At 35.2% G+C, this 20,468-nt stretch overlaps 1 protein-coding gene across 7 annotated transcripts in view; it reads left to right on the top strand.

Annotated features, from left to right (window-relative positions):
• Positions 1-20,468, top strand: part of LRP1B (LDL receptor related protein 1B) — a 738,176-nt gene that overhangs the window by 663,840 nt on the left and 53,868 nt on the right. For 6 of the 7 annotated variants that reach the window (XR_008577717.1, XM_054830556.1, XM_054830557.1 and 3 more), the window contains 10 exons: positions 3,178-3,284; positions 3,969-4,098; positions 5,134-5,240; positions 5,891-6,023; positions 9,267-9,389; positions 9,926-10,048; positions 10,307-10,444; positions 10,950-11,084; positions 12,120-12,239; positions 14,479-14,720. Coding sequence is in view for 6 of the 7 variants with exons in the window: in XM_054830556.1 (XP_054686531.1) it covers positions 3,178-3,284; positions 3,969-4,098; positions 5,134-5,240; positions 5,891-6,023; positions 9,267-9,389; positions 9,926-10,048; positions 10,307-10,444; positions 10,950-11,084; positions 12,120-12,239; positions 14,479-14,720 (1,358 nt within the window). In the remaining variant the exon portion in view is untranslated. The remainder of the gene's footprint in view (positions 1-3,177; positions 3,285-3,968; positions 4,099-5,133; positions 5,241-5,890; positions 6,024-9,266; positions 9,390-9,925; positions 10,049-10,306; positions 10,445-10,949; positions 11,085-12,119; positions 12,240-14,478; positions 14,721-20,468) is intronic. The other variant, XM_054830559.1, reaches the window with a different exon arrangement.

The following is a 20,468-nucleotide window of genomic DNA, read 5'->3' on the forward strand; positions in this document are numbered from 1 at the left end:
TACTGTTTTTCTGATGTTGTGTGGATGCACCATACTGGATACTCTGCCTTGGCTTATTGAAAGGGTTCAACTCCAACACCACCATGTAGTAGTAGATCTGATAAATACTCATTCGTCACAACAAAGTGTGCCCTAAGTATGTCCCCTAATTCCTCTAAATCTTTGCCAAATGCCAGGAGGAATCAAGAGGTCGATGTACACTTCTAATTCATTTTGTTTGAAGTGCTTCTATCCCATGTTTGTTTTGCTGTTGTTTGTTTTTCTATGTACACATTCCACCTTTTCTAATATACAAATTAGTTTCTCTAAAAGTTGACTTTGTAGCAGCTGTTATAAGACATAGAATTCTCACAAAGAGCAAACATATATAACCTGTACAAATACAGCGAAAGAACACTGTAAGTTTGACCTTCATATGCTATTTTAAGAAAAAAGTTATGGTTTTTTCCCTCTGACTTGTATAAAGTAATTAGTCTCCTAAAAAATATTTTCAGTTCATGACATAGTACAATATCTGTGGTAATTAAATACAAAATTGAACTCTAAATATGAAATTATTTTAAAAGTTTGATTGTTTAAGTTGATGTCAAATGTCTGTTGACTACAGATTATTTTCAGACTTAAAAATGTGAAGGAAGTAGATCATCTTATGTGCTGTGTTTCAAATAACATTCTCTCTAATAATTCAAAAATGCTTTTCTTGGGAAGGAGTTTCAATGTTTTTATAAAGCAGCAGCTGAAAGATGCTGTCCTCCATTGGTTATACAGAAGTCTGTTAATGCTTACTCCATTACTAACAGTCTGAGCACTGCTGGGAAAGTAGTCTTCTGTGTTCATATGTAAATCACAGAGTTATATTCTAGCAGCAGAAGAAATATTTCTTGCAAACAGAGAATTGAGAAGTTAGCTTATTGTGTACATTTTTCCAGAGTCAAATCTCTGTTTATAAATAATTCATTAGGAGTATAGAAAATGTATTTGCTTATATTTTGCAAATCAGTGTAGAAACATGACAAATGTTTATTTGCATGTGAATTACTTTTTCCACAAATTATTTCCTTTACATAATTTATCATATCTTGAACTTCCTCTTCCTGGCCTGTTGGCAACAAAAAGAATCACATGTCAGTGATTTACTAACGTTTATAGCAATGAACTGTTGCTTTGAAAAAAATTAGAAGTAGTATGTGTGTAATCTAAAAATCCATATCAAGTGCTACCCTTAGCTTTGCTTAAATACAGCATTGCTGGAGAACTGATGCAATTGCTGTAGATCTGCTTTTATTACGACTTTCCTACAACTTCAAAATTGAAAAGTTGTGCCTACCCGAAAAATGAAATTTCTCTTAAAAACTTTCAAACTTTTTCAATGAAGTGAAGAAAAAAAAAAAGAAGCTGAAAGGGTCATTAAAACTATTCCTTTACTGAAAAAAAATAAATTTACAAATCCAGATAAAAACCTAAGTTCAGCTTTACCTCCGATCTGCGCAATTCACGTCTTTTGTATTCTTGTGCTGGTATTTACAAAATTCTTCTCAAGTGGAAGCTTCTAATTTTGTGTTTGCTTTCCTTGATCACTGTGATATGTTTTTCAAAAGGAGTCATGCTTCCACCTTCCCCAGGGGCCCTTCAGCATCGCCCAATCCGTTACTGTCCATCGCTACTGTCTGCTCTCCGCCTCTCCTTTCTTTTTTACCCTTCCTCCGTTGATTAGTCACTGTCATTTACCATTTGCCTGAACTCTTTTCCCATCTCTCTGTTGAAGAGGTCTTACTAATTAATCCTTATTCTTCCTTTTACATTATTTACATATTGCAATGTTTACTGTGAGTGAAATAATCCCACAAATAATCCTTGTTTGCTTTTCCAGTCCCGCTTTCCCAAAGCTCCCTGACAGGCAAACTCTAAAGTAGAGTCTCGCTTAAATTCTGCTCAATCACCACTACCTCTCTACCTTTGTTTCATCTCGTGGTCCAAAGTCCAGACACTAACGCCATTATTTTCCACTGTCTTTTGTAATGGTCCTCATTTTCAGGAGGAAAGCATGTAGTATTCCGCTGGGGGAATCTTCCGCACTGCTCCCCTTGCCAGCGTTTTCGCGGCACAGTAGCGACAGCGCAGAGCTGTGCAGACAGTGAAGTAAATAGGCTGAAACAGCCAATCTCACCTTCCCAGGATTAGTCCATCACTCCCTGCAGCCTGCTTGTCCTGTGTGCTTTGCCTGTACCTTGAATTAATTTTGTGTCTACCCTTCCCCTTTATTGTGTCTGCCTTTTATAATGACTTCAGACCTCCCCGTGTTTTGTTTCTCCCCAGGGAGTAGAACAACATACCCATTTATCACAAAACATCCCACTTACCTTCCGACCATTACTGTCTCCTATCCATCTGTAAGTTCCTTAGATTATTTTTATCTAACATCTCCCTTCTGTTTCCCTAAACTTACTTGAAAATTACATCCTTATCCTTACCTTTTTTTTCCTTTTCTATGTTTTCTTACAAATTGTCAGTAGTGGTTTTTTATGAAACTATACTTTCCACTGACTTTTGCAACTCACTATATTCTCATTCTGTTAACTCTCTCTAACAATTTTGTCAGTATTTAAGTCCGTGGATTAGTGTCATGCTTCCTCCTGTAGTTAATTTCTGGAAAACTGAATTATTTTACTTGAAACTCTGAACCTTCCCTCTTAGGCATTCCGTTTACCATCTCAATGCTGTTCCCCTGAATGCTTAGCACAGGGGAAGCTGACTCTTGACACGAACACGTATACGTTAAAATGTACGTGATAAATGGTACGCTATTGCATGATGAAAATTGAAGATCTGGTTAGTTCTAATTGACAGGTGCAAAATGAATTTCTGGTCTGTGGTACATACCTCACAAAACCCGTAATAACATACATGCATTGAAATAAATAATATTTATATAGTCAGCATGACATAATTTTCCAAATTTGATAGAACTGAAATGAAAGTATTTTCATTATGGTTTTAGTATAACTAACTTAAATTTAGTTATAAAATGTTATGAAACAAAATCACACACGAAAAAAATCCTTATAGTTTGCAAGTTAGTTTGTTGTAGTCATTCATTGAGCGATTGCGGGGGCATTATGTATAAAATACTTTATGGAAATGCTAATAAACCTAGGGTTGTTACTTTTCTTTATTTAGAGCCTCAAACATGCACTTTGAAAGACTTTCTTTGTGCAAATGGAGACTGTGTTTCAGCAAGATTCTGGTGTGATGGAGACTATGACTGTGCAGATGGCTCAGATGAGGTAGGCTTCTTCCAGGAAAAATACTTCTTTAGGAAATTAGTAGGTTTATATTGCTGGAGAATGGATTCCCACATAAGAATATTCTAAAAAGCAGCAATGGGACTTCTGTACATGAATCCGTACATGCAAATGTCTTTACTAAATTAAAACTAAACCTATTGAAATAGTTATCCTAAAAAGAGAACAGGCAAATAAAATCAAGTCATGTTTAACATAGTCTACATCATTTTGTCCCAGCAAGAATCTGGACCTCCTCCCATCCTGGAGGATATTTTGTGTCCTGGTTGGGGAGCCACTCTTTCTACACACAACAGTGGTTTGGTTTGGTGTGGTTTGATTTGTGAGGGGTTTGGGGTTTTTTTTGAGAAAACACTATGTAAACTGTTTCTTGTGTAGCAGAAGCTCACCGGATATTTGCTTTGCTGTTTTACTGTTCTTTCCTGTCCCTTTTGTCCTTTCTCCTTTCCTGCCTGGAAGTGCTGGATTTCAGGTGCTTCCCACCTACTTAGAGGGTGCAAGCCACCCTACATGAATCATATCTACAAATATATTTAATTTCATAAGGTATTACTGTATTTCATAGTGTGGAGGGGTATAGGCTGTAACTTCTCTGATAGGCTGTATATTTACTAATATTTATATGAAACTCTTGATCTTGTATGTACATTGGTTTTGTTGTACCAGAGGCATTGCGAAACAGGCTGTTCAAGGGATCAGTTCCAGTGTTCCAATGGTCAGTGCATATCAGCAAAATGGAAATGTGACGGTCATGAAGACTGCAAACTTGGGGACGACGAGAAAAATTGTGAACCAGGTATTGTTTTAAATAATGCTGAGAAATAAAATGAAGCAAGGAATAAATCAGAATGAACAAGGAGAAAATAAATCAACAAAGCAAGATTCCTTGTGCACTAGGAGTTAGGGAGGAGTACAAAGAGATCTGAAATACTTTATTTTTTTAAATGTGTATCATTGTGTTGTCCTACTCATGTTTAGAAAACCCTATTTACATACAGCTATGCAATATGAAGTTTGTTGGGGGGAATGGCACTTAATTATATTGAAATGTAATTTGATAATGTATACTCGGTTTATAAAATTCTGCTCTACAAAGAGCAGTAATTCTTGGCATGTTACTAAAGTGTCTTTGGGGACTTTTCGCTTTGTGGTGTTCATTCAGTTTTTACTAGTCCTTATGTAAAGGTTTTCTCTAGCAAATTACTATTTTTTTCGTTATTATTTCCTTATTACTGTCTTGGAAAACGTAGTTGTTTATTTTGGCAGGAATTTTGCTAAATTTTTTGTAAGCTTCATCTAGATGGGTGCAACTGATAAAAGCCTATGACAAAACTCCCCTGATTTCCAATGTGACAAAAATATCCATTTGTATTTTAAGTAAAACTGAGTAATATGCATTTATTTTAATTGTAATAACATATGCTTTCTAAAACCACGGTTTCCTATAAATGTATCTTACTTAACTATAAGTACTTACATACCTTTAGCTAAACCCTAAGCCAATTTTAAAGAATGCAGATTTTTTAATGCATTCATTCTATGAATTATGTGTATGTGTGTTACCATTGTTACCAAGCACAAGAAAAACACAAAAAGAAATTTCTCAGTGATAAAACACAAATATCCATTCATTATCATTATACATTTTATTTGGGATGTAACAATTAAGTTTTGTCAAATATTTTGTTGTAGTTTATGAGTGTTTAGAAAACCTCCGTTCAACTGCAAATATGTTTGCTCGCTATGTTAACCAGATGAAAACGTTAAATTATAAAGCAACTTATTTATTAATTCTCTTTTTCTTAATGCTAAAATATGTGTTTGTAACCAGCATCTCCAACCTGCTCTCCAAGTGAGTACGTGTGTGCAAGTGGAGGCTGTATTTCGGCATCTTTGAAATGTAATGGAGAGTATGACTGTGCTGATGGATCTGATGAGGTAGCTGACAAATTTCTGTTGATTTTTTTTTTTCCCCTACCATCTGACATGAATTTAACAGTTTTAGAACTGAAAATAATTGAAAAGTCAAATGTTTTGGGTGGGGTTTTTTTTTAATCCATTGAACACTGTCGGATAACTTATTCCCATGATTTTGGTTCCCTGGCAGTTACACTGCATTATGTTTGTTTGCTCGGCGGCCACCTTTTGGAGTGAACAAATTTGGCCATAAAGGTGCCAGTTAGAGCCTGAAGGATGCCTGAGCCAAATGCTACACAGTGCAGGTCAAGACAATCCGCTCTGGAGGTTTCTAGTCCTGATCAATGTGGATGTGAGCCAGTTTAGCTGTCCTCATGTCCAACGTTGGTTCTCGTAGGGCAACTGACTTCAGAAATGTAAATTTGGCCATTATTTCCATTGCTAATGCTAAGCAACATGAAGAAGTAATATCAGAACATATATAAAGTGGGTTACAATTTCACTTGGACTTCAGTAAGTATTTAATTGCACATTCCATTGTCAGGGACAACTTCATTGTATTAAATACGAAGGGCAATCAAAAACAGTGTTGGTAAATTTTGATAGGTTTGTCTTAAGTATGTTGTTGTTCTAATTCAGTAATGCTTAGTTCGTTATCTGTATTCACACAGATGGATTGTGTAACAGAATGTAAAGAAGATCAGTTTCGATGCAAAAATAGGGCCTACTGTATCCCTGTCAGATGGCTTTGTGATGGGATCCATGACTGCGTGGATGGCAGTGACGAAGAAAACTGTGACCAAGGTGAGAGACACTTTTCTTTAAAAGGCTTACTTTAGTGATTTTTGTATGAACACACATTGTAAGTTAGTGGTACCCTGGACATTGTGCATGATGAAATGAAAGCTCTGCGACCTCTTTCAACAAAGACGATATAGCAGCTTCAGAAGCAATTTGCAGGACAAAGCAAAACTTGCATTGTTTCTAACTCACAGCTCATTGCTCCTTCTTTGCGCTTCCTTCCCCAAGGAGCATTATTGGAATCATATGCTATCTCCTCAGAGAAATCAGTAATAAGTCCAGTTAATTTACAGTTTTATAGGCAACAGTAAATTACAAAGCCATGCAATATAACGAAAAATTGCTAAATAAGTAGTCTTAAGACCCCAGTTTTCTATTTATTTCTGTGGAGGTGAAAAGTTGCAACTAACCAGAACCCATAAAACCACATTTTGAATTCTCGCTCTCCTTAGCAGAACTGTGCACATAAGTTGATTCACATGAAGGTAAACACAACACTCAGACTTTTATGCTTATGATTTAACTTCCAAATATGTTTTTGAGAAATACATCTGTTGGTAGAATTCTCATAGTTACTGCAAATTCACAAATCGTGTTCTAATATGGCTTTTTAAGTGAGCATTCATATATATTTACATATATGTCTATATATATACACACACAGAAATATATGCAATTAAATATTATTAAACAAGTTCCCCATATTACTCCTTCTGAGTGTAAGACCATGCAAAAGTCTTTATTTCTGATTTAACTGATCCTTTCTTCAGCTACCAGGCAGTAGCAGTGTAACTGTGCACAAGATTCTTAATAAGTGTAGTGATTCAGCAATTGTGACAAACACAGAACTTCTCAAATTAAAGAAATGTTTTAAAAAGCAAAATTTTACTCAGCATTTTGTCAGCTTCATGTTTTTCCCACATTTTTCTTTTTTCTTTAAAGTGAGTAGTTGTGTGTATTGGTCATGTACAATCACATGACGTATGTAACTTCAAAACTATAATGAAGGACAATAATAAATAATAATAATCAGAGGTGAAGCAAGCAATTGCAGAGTAAAATATCCTTCCTTTATTTTGTCCTAAGTCTATTAAGCAATACTTACCACTAGGGAAAAAGGTTTTATGGAATGATTAAGTTTAAAAGAGACACCAGAAAATGAAGAAAATGAAAAGAATGTTCCAGAGATGTTTAGATGCAAAGAGAAAAACATCATATTTGGACGTGTTGAAGAATTAATTGTTTTAAGAAGACTGAGATAACAAAGTTGAAAAAACTTCTAGTCCATTTTAAAACTGCTTTTAAAATATCTGGCCTGTATCTCTTTAAAAACCAATGAAGTGTAAGTAAGTAGTAACGTGCCTATTTTATCTGAAACCCACATTATTCTTTGGATAGCATAATGGAGCTTCTGTGAACTGCAAATTGCTTATAATGCAATAAGAAGCCTTTTGCCTAGCTGGTTATTGCTATAATACTTTGTATTTATGTCACAATTATGATTTCTGTTACAGGAATCTATTCTATAAAGGAATTCTGACAGGCAGAGCAATCACATGAAACAAATGCCAGTTTATCTCACTGATAACTAATTTCTTCCTCTTTGGAAATACTGCAAACACAAAAGAAGTTTTATTCTACAGCATTCTAAAACAATCTCCGTAATATTTATCTGTAGCCCACTGTGCATGTTTATAAACATAGCTCTTTTCAAGCTTATTATACAACTAGAATTATGGCTTTATTGTGATTACACACAGAAGTGTTTATATTCATGTCTTTCATCATGAAGAATGCTTGAATTTCATATATTTTTTCCTTGGATAATAACAAAGAATATTTCTGTTAATGTTCATAAGTTATATTTGCAATAAGAGTGAATTATACTTGGTAACATAGTGTGAGAGTTCGCAACATCCTCTTACACGGTGGGTATTTCATGCAAATTAATTTTCTGGAAAAAAATTTAAACCATTCTGAACCCTTTATAGCAAAAGAAAGCCTTCTGTTGATTTTAATGGGGTGTGAACAGGGCATTGATTGAATGAGTAAAAAGCTACTGGAGCCTCATCTAACTGTTAGGGTGGGTGTAAAGCATTGAAGTAAGCTACAGTGAGAATTTTGGTGTTATCATATAAAATTTCATTGTTTCCTCCCCTGCAGGTACACAGCTTTATATTTTTACACTCAACTCCTCTCAGGAAACTGGGATTCCAGTTACCATAAAAATGTGTTATATTTCAAGAAGTTTCCATAACTTTGTTGATTGGTAGTGGTAAAATTTAGTAATAATTTTGAAACAAAACGCATTCTTGCTGCTACACATATTAAAACTGAATCCAACTTGAACCAATTTTTAAAGCTTGAGCACTCCAAGTTAAAACATTTTCTCTCACCCTCCGTTCCATTTTGTTAGATGATTCAGAGTTCAATCAATACTGAGGATACATGGAAGAATTTATTCTTGCTGCATCCATGTTCAGTAAATACTGTAATGAGAAATTTCAGAAGTTACAAAAAGGAAGAGACTGTTAGAGGTCACTTAGTCTTTTCTACTCTGTGCCTACATGGCTAGATCTTCCCTAATTAGAGTTTATAGTTAATGGGGATGTTACAAGCCTGGCCAAACCTCTTACTCCTCAGGAGAAGAAAAAGATGCTACCTGATGGCTAAGGGACTACAATCAGTTTGTCTCTTCTGAACACAATGTGTGGCTCAGAGAGTAGGAGTAAGAATAGGTGGAGGATCAGACATTTGTGCAAAACAAACCTGGACTGAAGTGGCCTTTCATGTTTGGCTGTATTTCGGTCTTCCGGTTTGTACTGTTCTTTGATAGCACAGATTATCGATGTACCCAGCCAGGTCTTTTCTGAAAGGCAGCATCACCAAAGGAAGTTACAGACACAAGGACAGTTTAAGCATCTCCTGGCTAAATGCAAGGGGAACATGAACATGCCTAGCTGGTGAGTTGTCAGTGTCTTCCTTTCTAGTCAGGCCAACGAGGTAATTCCTAGCTAACAGTCATGAACAGAAAGTCAAAGAAGTGTATGGTCAAGGAAGAGGTGTTTAAATGAGTATTTCTCTCTGTCTCTCCAACCCTTTCATTTGGGATTTGTTCGTGTAGTTATGCTGCATGCATCATTCTCTGCAGATAGTGTGTGATAAGTGGTTGCACTGGTTTTATCAACAATTGACTTTCTTTTGTCTCTCTGTTTTCCTGGTTTTTTTCTGTCTTCATCCTTCCAGGGGGAAATATATGTAGAGCTGATGAATTTTTGTGCAACAATTCCCTCTGCAAACTACATTTTTGGGTTTGTGACGGCGAGGATGACTGTGGAGATAATTCTGATGAAGTTGCTGAAATGTGTGGTATGACATTAAATTTTTCAGTGCTTTTCCTGTAATAAAGCAAGAAATGACATGTAGCATACATAAATATATAAGGACATATGCATTTTCTTTATTTGACTGTTAAAAGATTAGCTTGAAATGTGGGATATAGTTTTCTGTTGTTATTGCTATTCATATAATTTCAGATCAGATATTTGTAAGAAATTAATCTTTCTGTAGGAAATGCACAGATGGGAAAAAGTTACTTCTACATTGAAATATTGACCATCATTACACTTCCTACTTTATTTTATTTCTGTCATATTTACTGATTCTCAAAAAGAGGTGTAATTACCCTTATCACACAAAATAATTTCATTCCCTAAATGAAAAACTTATACTGTAAACATTGTTCAAGTGTTATTCCATTAGATACCAGAAGTTAAAATCAAGTACCATTCATATGTCAAGTACAGCTGTGTTCCCATGCCTGCTTATTGCTTTGATAAGGAGACATTAAAGAAGGTTCAAGAGTACTAGCTGGGTAATAGCTGATTCTTTTTTTTAATATACAGTAAAGTTTCCATGCCCTCCAACAAGGCCGTACAGATGTAGAAACAACAGGGTTTGTCTGCGACCTGAGCAGATTTGCAATGAGGTTGATGACTGTGGTGATAACTCGGATGAAGATCACTGCGGTAGGTGATATTACCTTTCAAGGCATTCAGATCAAAGAAAACAACTTGAAGGCAAACTTTGTTACAGAGATCTGCTTGTCCTTCAGTAAAGCTTAACTGGAGGTTAGTAGATCAGAGTTTGAAATTGAAAGAAATTAAGCTTGAAATAATTTCCAGTTGCTTAATGTTTCATGGTCATTTCCATTTGTATGTGTCTAAAATAATCTAAGAATCTTAAATACTGATTTATTTTTCTCTTATTAATTTGTAATTATATAGATAAAATCACATATAAAGCAAGACCATGTAAAAAAGATGAGTTTGCTTGTAACGATAAGAAATGTATTCCAATGGAGCTACAGTGCGATTGGTTTGATGACTGTGGAGATGGTTCAGATGAGCAAGACTGCAAAATAAGTGAGTTTGGCTGACAAGATATGTTTTCATGATTGTAGCAAATAAGAAATAATTAACTAAGACTTTCATCCATGCAAAACCTATTCAACAATGCGGAATTTAATGAAACTTAAATTTGGGGTTTGGTTTTTTTTTTTTTGAGAACTTAATTCTATTTGACATACCACAAGAGGAAAGCAAATTTTATAGCAGTTCTGGTTGTGGTAGTTTTTAGAGTAATTCTTGAGTTTTTGAAGTAGTTTAGCTACATGGTGATTGCATTTTATTTCTTATCTGCAGCAAGATAAATTTTAATATTAAATTCTTGATGTGAAATGAAGTATCTCAATTAATGTCAATTTATATGCATATGTAGGTAAATCTTGTAGTGTCATATATTTGTTTAAAATTTACCTTGATATTCTTTTAACAGAAAGATAAATTTGTGATATTATTTTTTGTTACTTTAGATCTCATTTTTAACAAATCTATCAGGGTTTTGTTTATACATTTTGTTTACATTTAGGTGTAGCTGAATATACATGTGAAGATAATGTGAATCCTTGTGGAGATGATGCATATTGTAATCAAACAGAAACATCCCTACTGTGTCAGTGTAAACCTGGATTTCAGAGAAACAAGAGGAATAGACAATGTGAAGGTAGAGATCTTTTCCATCATCCCTTGCTGTAAAGTATTAAAAGTCAACTGTGTAGTCAATTTTCTATGCTGGAGAAGGAGATACATATCACATACTTTTTTCTGCAGAGTAAAAAATGTTTCAGAGCTATGGGATTAAGAAATCAAGAAAAGAAACCGAAAGGATTTACAGGATGTAGATTTATGCATTTTACCTGGAAAGTTTATCAAAGATTAACATTGGTTGTGAATGTTGAAAGGTTCGGGTATGGCCTTTAAATGATTTTATAATTTAAGGGTTAAATGGGTGATTTAAAGTCTAGTAGATTATTTAACTGAGCAAACAGGATTGGTGTTTAAATTGGTATATGAGACTATTTTGAGGCGCTTAAAATAATATAGATGCATAAAACTGAAAATAGAAATGAAAATAAACAAATTGAAAGTAAAATACCTTAGAAAATGTAGTCTTAATATATATGATGCCACACTGGTCAGAAAGACAGACATAACCGTTACAATGAAAGAGTTGATCAATAAGATAAGATAAATCTACCTTCCCAAAGAATAGATTGTGAATTCTTTTTCTTGCTGGTGAGCAGTAACTTACAGAAAAAGTGGAGATCACCTCAGTGGGACTATCAAAGTGAATAGATACTTGCAAACAAAAACTTCATTGTTTGGCTCTTAAGAAAAAGGTCTACACAGGAGGTTTTCCAGTAAAGGGTGACCATGTAGTTTTGCCTGTAGCAGAGATAGGTATGTTGGAGATAACTGTAACAGACATTTTCATTCTCAAAGTTGATTTCAAGCTCTAACTATAATATATTCATATAAGAAGGATAGAGAAATAATATAAATTATCTTTCTGAGATATGTTGATTGCAGCAGATATAACATCAGTGATAACTGCAGAAGGCTTCCTTTTACTGTTGCAAGATATACAAAGGCTTGTGAGTTCCTTTTGTTCATCTGCTTTGTTCCGTGGTGTTCCAAATGTGTTAAATAATAGTGTATTAAACTATAGGTATATAAATTACAATTCTTTTCCTCATAGATATCAATGAGTGTATGATATTTGGTGCCTGCTCCCAACACTGCAATAATATTAAGGGGTCATACAAATGTGCATGCGAGAAAAATTATAAGGAGAGGAATAACAGTTGCATAGCAAAAGGTAAGGCTATAAAAATCAAAGTAGATTGACAGTACTAAATCATTTGTTATGCACATGGTTAGTAACACCAATGTGTTGCATATACAGTTTATTTTTAGATAAATATTTCTTGAATAGTGCACAGAAATAATTCTCAAAACCACTCAGATTTACCTTTCGTTTCAGTAAGCAGTAAATTCTTATCACTTCTGTGTAAATGAACTTACTTAATATGAAAGTCCATTTCCAACTTCAGCTTTCTCCATTTACAAAAATATATACACAAATAAAGAAAACAGAGATTATATATTAGCAAGCGTCTGAGCATTCTGGTGAAGCTTTAGAAGCTTGAGAGAAGAATCAGCTCTTTCATAGAAATATGTTTTAGAGCTTTAGGAATAAAATAAGTAGTATTTGGAGTTAACATGTTTTGCTCTGTCCTGTTGAGAAATCTTATATAAGTCATTTAAGGGGAGTTTTTCGAAGTATAATCACCTAAGAATATATTCCTCATATAAATCATCTGCCTAGATCGTGGTCTGGTGAAGGTAAAGAAATACGCACACACAAGCGTTAGTGCTCATAAGGCAGAGGTATTGCACGAAATGGAGGTAATAGTTAAGTCTGGGTATTATGTAATTTTAAAATCATTTTAGAAATGAAACAAGCAATAATCCAGCTGCTGGAGTAAAGACAATATATAATCTTTATGGATCTGTATATGAATAACTGAAAGTATGATCCTAACGTGTTACGTGAAATTTAGTGAGATTTTGGTGTTAATTTCACTTATACCTACGCTTGGAGTCTTCAGTGCTGAACCAGTGTTGAAGGTACAAAGTGTGGCCTGCTTATACACCTCTGTGCATGTCTGGTGCACAACTATGAGCAATCTTATGGCCAGTAAGCACACGTTGTGGGAGTACGTCCTAGAACCATAACAGATTGTATCATGTTAATTCCAGTTCTTCCTTCTTTGTACCATAGCAGTCAGTAGTGAAGGTTGGACCCATGCTAGGTAGCTAGAGGTGGTAGTCAGGTTTCTTACATGCTTTGTTCACATTTTCTTGAAGCAAACTTACCATGGGAGCATCATATTAATGAGTCATTGGTAATTTTCTCTATACATAACATGGACTTTATCAGGATTTAGCATCATTGCCTATTACTGAAGAAGCAGTCAGATTATGACATGGGAATAAACAAGGTTACTAATTGAGGATAGTGGCTTGTTACTATAGAAACACAGACACAGTTCCGAGGGTTTATAATTTAAAAATCTGGGAGTCATTATCCTACATCTGAATTTTTTGTGACCTTCATTTCCATTGTAATAAAGTTAATGGTTCCCTCTTTCCCCCACTGATATTTGCTTTAATGGAACTCCTCTTTCTTCTTGTATTTAGCAGGAGTGAGGGAACAAATGATTTTTGGTATTTCATACTCAAAAGGAGGAAATGTGTTGGACAGACACTATTATAAGTTGATTCTCTATGGATAAATGTGATATAAATTGGAAAACTAAAAAATTGCAAATGCATTCTAATGTATCCAGCAAATTTGAAACTTTTTCAAAACTTAATGAATAGTTACCAGAGAGCATTTTCTTGTGAATAACGTATTTTACAACATCTGAATCAAGACGGTAGCTAAGTATCCATAACTACCACCCATTCACAGGTATCCAGAAAGTTCACTATGTGAAATGAGGACATATAAGGCAGAACTGCACATGTTCTGTAGCAGCTTTAGCCCAGTTTGCTTATGTTGCAGTCAATTTCAAAACTTCATTGCCTTCACTAAAGATACGATCAATCCACTTCTGATTTCCAATTAAGCAATTTAAAATAATGCTTGTTGGCAAATTTGTGTTCCTTTAATATATACATTTTGGACCTTCTAGACACAACACGCATATAAAATATGTAGCAAATCATATGGACTTAATGCATAATATCCCCTATTTTTGTATACTGCTTAAAGTGTTCAAATTCTTATATTGCATACTCTTTAAAATATAGCTTTAGGTGTCACAAGGTGAGCTTGGAGAGCATTGAAGTAATATGTATCGGTATCAGAGTATGAAGAGGCGCATTTATTGCCCAGAGTGTGAGGTTTTTTACAGTCTTCAACAATCAGAAAATAATTTTAACATAAGAAATTATATCAGATAAACACCAAAAAACTACATGAGTGAAAAATACTGATTTTGCATTAGTTGACATTCACCTTATTTTTGTTTCATTATAATAATCCCTAGGCTCTGAAGATCAAGTTCTCTATGTCGCTAATGACACTGACATCCTGGGTTTTGCGTATCCATTCAACTACAGTGATGTTCATCAGCAAATATCACATATTGAACATAATTCAAGGATAACTGGAATGGATGCATATTTTCAAGGGGACATGATTGTTTGGAGTACTCAGTTTAATCCAGGAGGGATTTTCTACAGAAAACTTCACGACAGAGAGAGAAGGCAAAGTAACAGTGGCTTGATAGTAAGTGATCAAAATCAAAGATTACATGCTACAAATTTCTTTTGATTTACTTTTCTGTTTTGATTGTCTATAATAATATGTGCTGATTTAGTAAATTAAAGTGTCTGAGAATCATTTGATTCAAATGGTATATATGTCTACTAATGCCTTTCCGTTAAAGACTGACAAACTTGGTCGAGTCTCTAAGACAACACAACTCTAGTATTTAAAAAAGTTTTCTGCAGAGAAATAACCAGTATGCTAGAGGCTTGGAAAGATTGTATACTATCGAGATCTTTTATTTAAGAGAGAAAAGAGAGGATATAACAGATGCATGTAAGTAACACATGGTTTCAAGAAAGGGCTGAATTTCAAATGCTTGGGAATCAAATCCTTTTCACTTTTTGCATCTCTGTTTCACCATTATACGAGACTATTTTCTAGTCACTTCCTCTTAATTCAAGATTATTGAAAAAATTATGTTTTTCTTTATACACCGTTTTCCCCTAAATTTTCAGTGCAAGTACGTGTTCTTGAAGATGTTTTATCCAAGCCATACAAAGCTTTTTTACAAATCTGTATGTGGAAAATGCACAGCCTGAGTGTATGTGAATATTTCTTGGACATACTTTATTTATATTTGTGAAGCATTTACTTCTCATTGTACTAACCTATTCAGAATATTTTCCCAGCATTATCTCATTAATACTCAAATATTATTGCCTTATATATAACTGATCAGTAGGGTAATTGGTTTTATAGTGTTGCTTTAATATTGTCACTTAAATTTGGTTTTGAAAAGCTTGAGAATCCCTTAATTTTAACCTAAGTTTTTTAATGGGTAAGTTTTCAGAGGTTACATTACAAGTTTTATATCTAGACTTTGATATGTAAATCAGGACAGTAAACTTGAACAAAGTCACCTGCGTTTTCAGGTAATTACATTAATGCAAAAATCCATCTCCACTGAAATTGCTCCACAGAATTAGCATATCAAGAGCCTTCCTCAGAGAATGGCTTTAAGTATCTCTTGTATTTTTCTGTGAAAAGGGGTTTAAGCTTCGTACAAATTGAAGCATTAAAGGAAATAGTAAATATCAACTCTTCAGAGTTTATTGACAGATGCAGAAGAGGATTGCATTCCAATCGAGTTAAGATGGTATAAGTGAATTGGTGCTAACTGGTGCAGCTGTTTACTGGCATAATCCTTTGAGAGAGATGTGTAAGTTATCTGAGGTGAATATTCAACACAGAGTGACTTGCCACTTAAACTCAAGTGCTGTTTTTCATGGAAGAAGACACAAAGCTGAGCATTAAAATAATTGTACCATATAATAGGAAGAAAAACATAGGTTTTGTAATTTATCCAGTCAGTATATTAGCAGCTTGCTCCAACCCCACTGTTCTGAGAGCTTAACAAGGAGACTTAACCACTCTTGTGATATATCCACGTATATACTCCCACTTGCCCTGGGGCCCAGTTAAATTCATAGAATCACAGAATGGTCTGGGTTGGAAGGGACCTTAAAGATCACCTAGTTCCAACCCCCCTGCCATGGGCAGGGACACCCTCCACTAGCCCAGGTTGCCCAAAGCCCCATCCAACCTGGCCTTGAACACTTCCAGGGATCCAGGGGCCGCCACAGCTTCTCTGGGCAACCTGTGCCAGGGCCTCAGCACCCTCACAGGGAAGGATTTCTGCCTCACATCTCATCTAAATCTCCCCTCCTTCAGCTTAAGGCCATTACCCCTTGTCCTATCACTACATCCCCTTGTAACCAGTCCCTCTCCAGCTTTCCTGTAGGCCCCTTTAGGTACTGGAAGGTGCTGTAAGGTCTCCCTGGAGTCTTCTCTTCTCCAGGCTGAACAACCCCAACTCTCTCAGCCTGTCCCCATAGCAGAGGTGCTCCAGCCCTCTGAGCATCTCCGTGGCCTCCTCTGGACTCGCTGCAACAGCTCCATGTCCTTCTTGTCCTGGTGACCCCAGAGCTGGATGCAGTACTTACTCCAGGTGGAGTCTCATGAGAGTGAAGTAGGTGGGGAGAATCACCTCCCTTGACCTGCTGGTCACGTTTCTTTTAATGCAGCCTGGATAGAGTTGGCTTTCTGGGCTACAAGCGCACATTGCTGGCTCATGTTTAGCTTTTCATCAACCAACACCCAAGTCCTTCTCCTCAGGGCTGCTTTCAGTCCATTCTCCGCCCAGCCTGTAGTTGTGCTTGGGATTGCCCCGACTCACACGCAGGACCTTGCACTTGGCCTTGTTGAACTCCATGAGGCTTGCACGGGTCCACCTCTGTCAAGCGCTGATTCAGTGCATTGCTGTGAATGGAAACAATTTCTAGACTGTTTTCTCTAAATACACTTTTTTTTTCAAAATATGAGAACCCAATATCTGTCATTTACTAAAATTCTGAGGTTTCATATTTGAAAACTATGCCTCATAAGAGATGACCAAAATCTTACGGTTTCTGCCAGCCTCAGCTAAAATAGATCATAGCTTAAATATGTTCTGTTAATACATACTATGTGAGTTAGATAGGCAATTTAGTATTTAACTCATCTTGCAGACACTAGTTTGAAATCTATAAAATGTAGGGTTGAGTTTACAAACATTTTCCAGGTTACCCTTAGAAATATTTTCTGTCACTTTTTATTCTGTTTTATTCTGTTAATCTGTCCAACCTGGGTATTTTTTGCCTCATGCTGTGTTAATTATGGAAAATATGTTCTCCAAGGACAAAGAGATGATATTTTTAAGCATTTCCTGCTCAGCTCCATGCTTTGGGATATCTAGGTACCCACCATGATACCATTATTACAGGAGAGCTCCTATGTGAGTTCTTGCTGATGATAGCAAGTATTCAGGCCCAAGGAATATTTAAGGAACATCTGCGCTGCTCCTTTCAGCTGTTCACTGATTCAAACAATATGCTTCCAACAGGTTTTCTGCTTCTTTTTTTCATTGTGCTTATCATAAAAATGTTTTTGCTGTTCTTAAATGTAATAGCATTAATTTATGGTTTTAAATTAAAGCTGTAGCTCTGTATGGATGATGTTTATGTACTTAGGAGACCCTCTCTTTCTGGAATCATCTGGTTGGGATTTTTAAATGTTCCTACTTATGTAATACAAATGGTGGTATGGTGAAACATTGCAAATACTGGGCTGCTTGTCTTTTGAGGAAAATTTCCTATTTCAGCAAGTAAAAGTCCAAAAGTTTTCTAGTTTTATTGTTTCTCATGTATTTTTACTGTTCTAATAATATATCATTAGATAATGTATTCTTTTTGATGAAGACACTTTAAGCAACAATAAATCATTAGTTTAGTTTATTCCACAGAAATGCCATACCAAAAACATCTGTAAAGTAAATAGAAAATATTACTTCGTGTGTGCTTATGATATAAATTAGATTTGTAATTTAATCTTCCTGTGTTACAATGCTAAGCATTGCAAGGTGATGGGTTCCTGCTGCATATGTAACATGTATTTTTTCCAGTTAAACTTAACTTTAGGGGTTGAAATTTTTTCTGTAATCTACCATTATATCAAAATGGTTTCCAAATCTAACCTGTTTATGCAGGTTCTTCCCCCCCCCCCCTTTTTTTTTTTTAATTCTTTACCTTTAAAATAGCTTTCATGACAGGCAGCAGTTCTAATCAAAAGTCATCAAGCTGACATGGTCTGTAGTTGTGCAGAGAGTACCATCCTATAAAAGGGGATTAGGCTTCAAATCCTAATTTTTCTAAAAAGTCGTAGTACATTATATTTAGCATCAAAGAGGGTTAAAGTAACTGTAGAAAATATTAATGTGATTTCGTTCCTGTATTTTCATCCTTATTCTGTATGCAAAATCATTCTTCAAAATTAACATAATCCAAATAAGCTATTAGGTAAAAACTCATTTACAGTAAGTAATTTTACTAGACAATATGAGAAGATGCGTAAGACATCAGAAATATGATGTAGCTAGACTGAAAGTTAATGAACACAACTGAGAATTACATGGCCGTAGCATCAGCTAGTGTTTTTGATTCTCTTTTTTTAATCTCTTACACCAGATGGCTGCTTTCAATTTCTGCTGGTTATCTCCTTGTTCATTTGATCTTTAATATTACTGGAATTTCACTTCTGTGTAGTTGAGAAGAATGAGAAAGGGTCAGTGTTAGTAAGCACCCCAGCCTTGTTCCAGAAACTTTAGAACATCCCATTGTCTCATCTACTTCTACTACCAGCTTTTTGGGAATCATCTCTCACTCTGCTAGTAACTCACGTCATGTGCTTACAGGTTCCAAAAAAAAGCTGGTTTACAGTTCTTGAACAGTCTGAAGAAAGACAAGGGACTGTGCTATCCATGATAGCTGCTCTCCTTTTGAAAGACTGTTTGGTTCCAGTCTTGTAGGCCAGTGCCATTAGCCCTGGCATTCTCTAAAGCAGTAACTGGAGATCTCCAGGTATGAGAGGCTTCTTGACACCAGTGCCTGACTATTACCCAGAAGTAAAAGAAGTTGGGATTGAAAATACAGTGGCGTTTATCAGCAAATATGCACATTTTTAGGTATCCTGTCTTTTAGGTGAATGTTGCTTGGATAATGTAACAAAACACCCACAGATTGTTGCGTGCAAATGCTACATTTTGTGAAAAATGATAGGGTTTTTTTGTTGTATTTCTGGAAGCATATGCTGCCAGTATCATCATTTTATAACAAAGAATTATGATACATAATTTTTTTTAACTGTAAAAAAATTACTGTGACCTTGGTTTTAACTGTTTTTAACAAAATACTGTTTTGTAAATGCAGTGATTGATTTTACCGCTTTAATGCTCATCTAATTAGAAAGTCAGGGTTCTGTATATCTTTAGAACATGCATTCTATGACATTTTTGCAGAACGAAAGGTTTATGAATGACGAACTATCTAAATTCACCATTGCAGTCTTACTATTTCACCTGGAGAATGAAATGACCTTTATTTGATGATGAAAATAGTCTACAAATGTCTCGTGGTTTTGAGGAACACTGACACCTGAGGAAAACAAGTTATTTTAGGATTTTCTTTCCTGATTTTTAGTTACGTCGTTTAGTAGCATTCCATCACTGCATTTGTCAAGGAACAGACTGGGCTTTTTTTCATAATTTAACTTGATGTCATTATAGATAAACAGGCAAACAATTGCATATGTATTTAGATCATGTGGGTCTGGAATTTTTTATAATATGCTGCATTCATGTTTGAAATAGATGTGTGGTCCTATTTTGCAGATTTTACTCCTCTTTGTAGGAATTCTAATAAACTTTAGAGAAACTTCTTCATATATATCTCCTATTTGCAATATGAACATCTATCCTTAGGAGCATTTTTTAGGAACTGGGCCTTACTGACATCTGTGGAATCACGGTAGAGATACTACAGTTTATATATTTTAAAGTTATAATCAGTCAAGCCTCTTTTACATGTGAAACAATATTACACTAATTCTAGTTTTAATCAGTGGTGGAACACAGGAGCAGTTAGTAGCAAGAGCAGAGAAACATTTTAAAAATTTTCTTACAATTGCAGGCTATTCCTGGTCACAATACAGAGGTAATTTCATGCGGTTTTCTAAATGCAGTGGTGTTGCTGAGCAGCTGTACCTCAGGATGGTCTCAAGCACCATTTTCACTGCGCGCTTTGGAATGGGACATCATACCATAGTTCTGCATGGACTATAATAGCTGTATAATCTTAATTCTTCCTTTTCCTTTCTTTTTGAATTACAGTATGT

Source organism: Grus americana, chromosome 6 (assembly GCF_028858705.1).
Source record: "Grus americana isolate bGruAme1 chromosome 6, bGruAme1.mat, whole genome shotgun sequence".
Lineage (NCBI taxonomy): Eukaryota > Metazoa > Chordata > Aves > Gruiformes > Gruidae > Grus > Grus americana.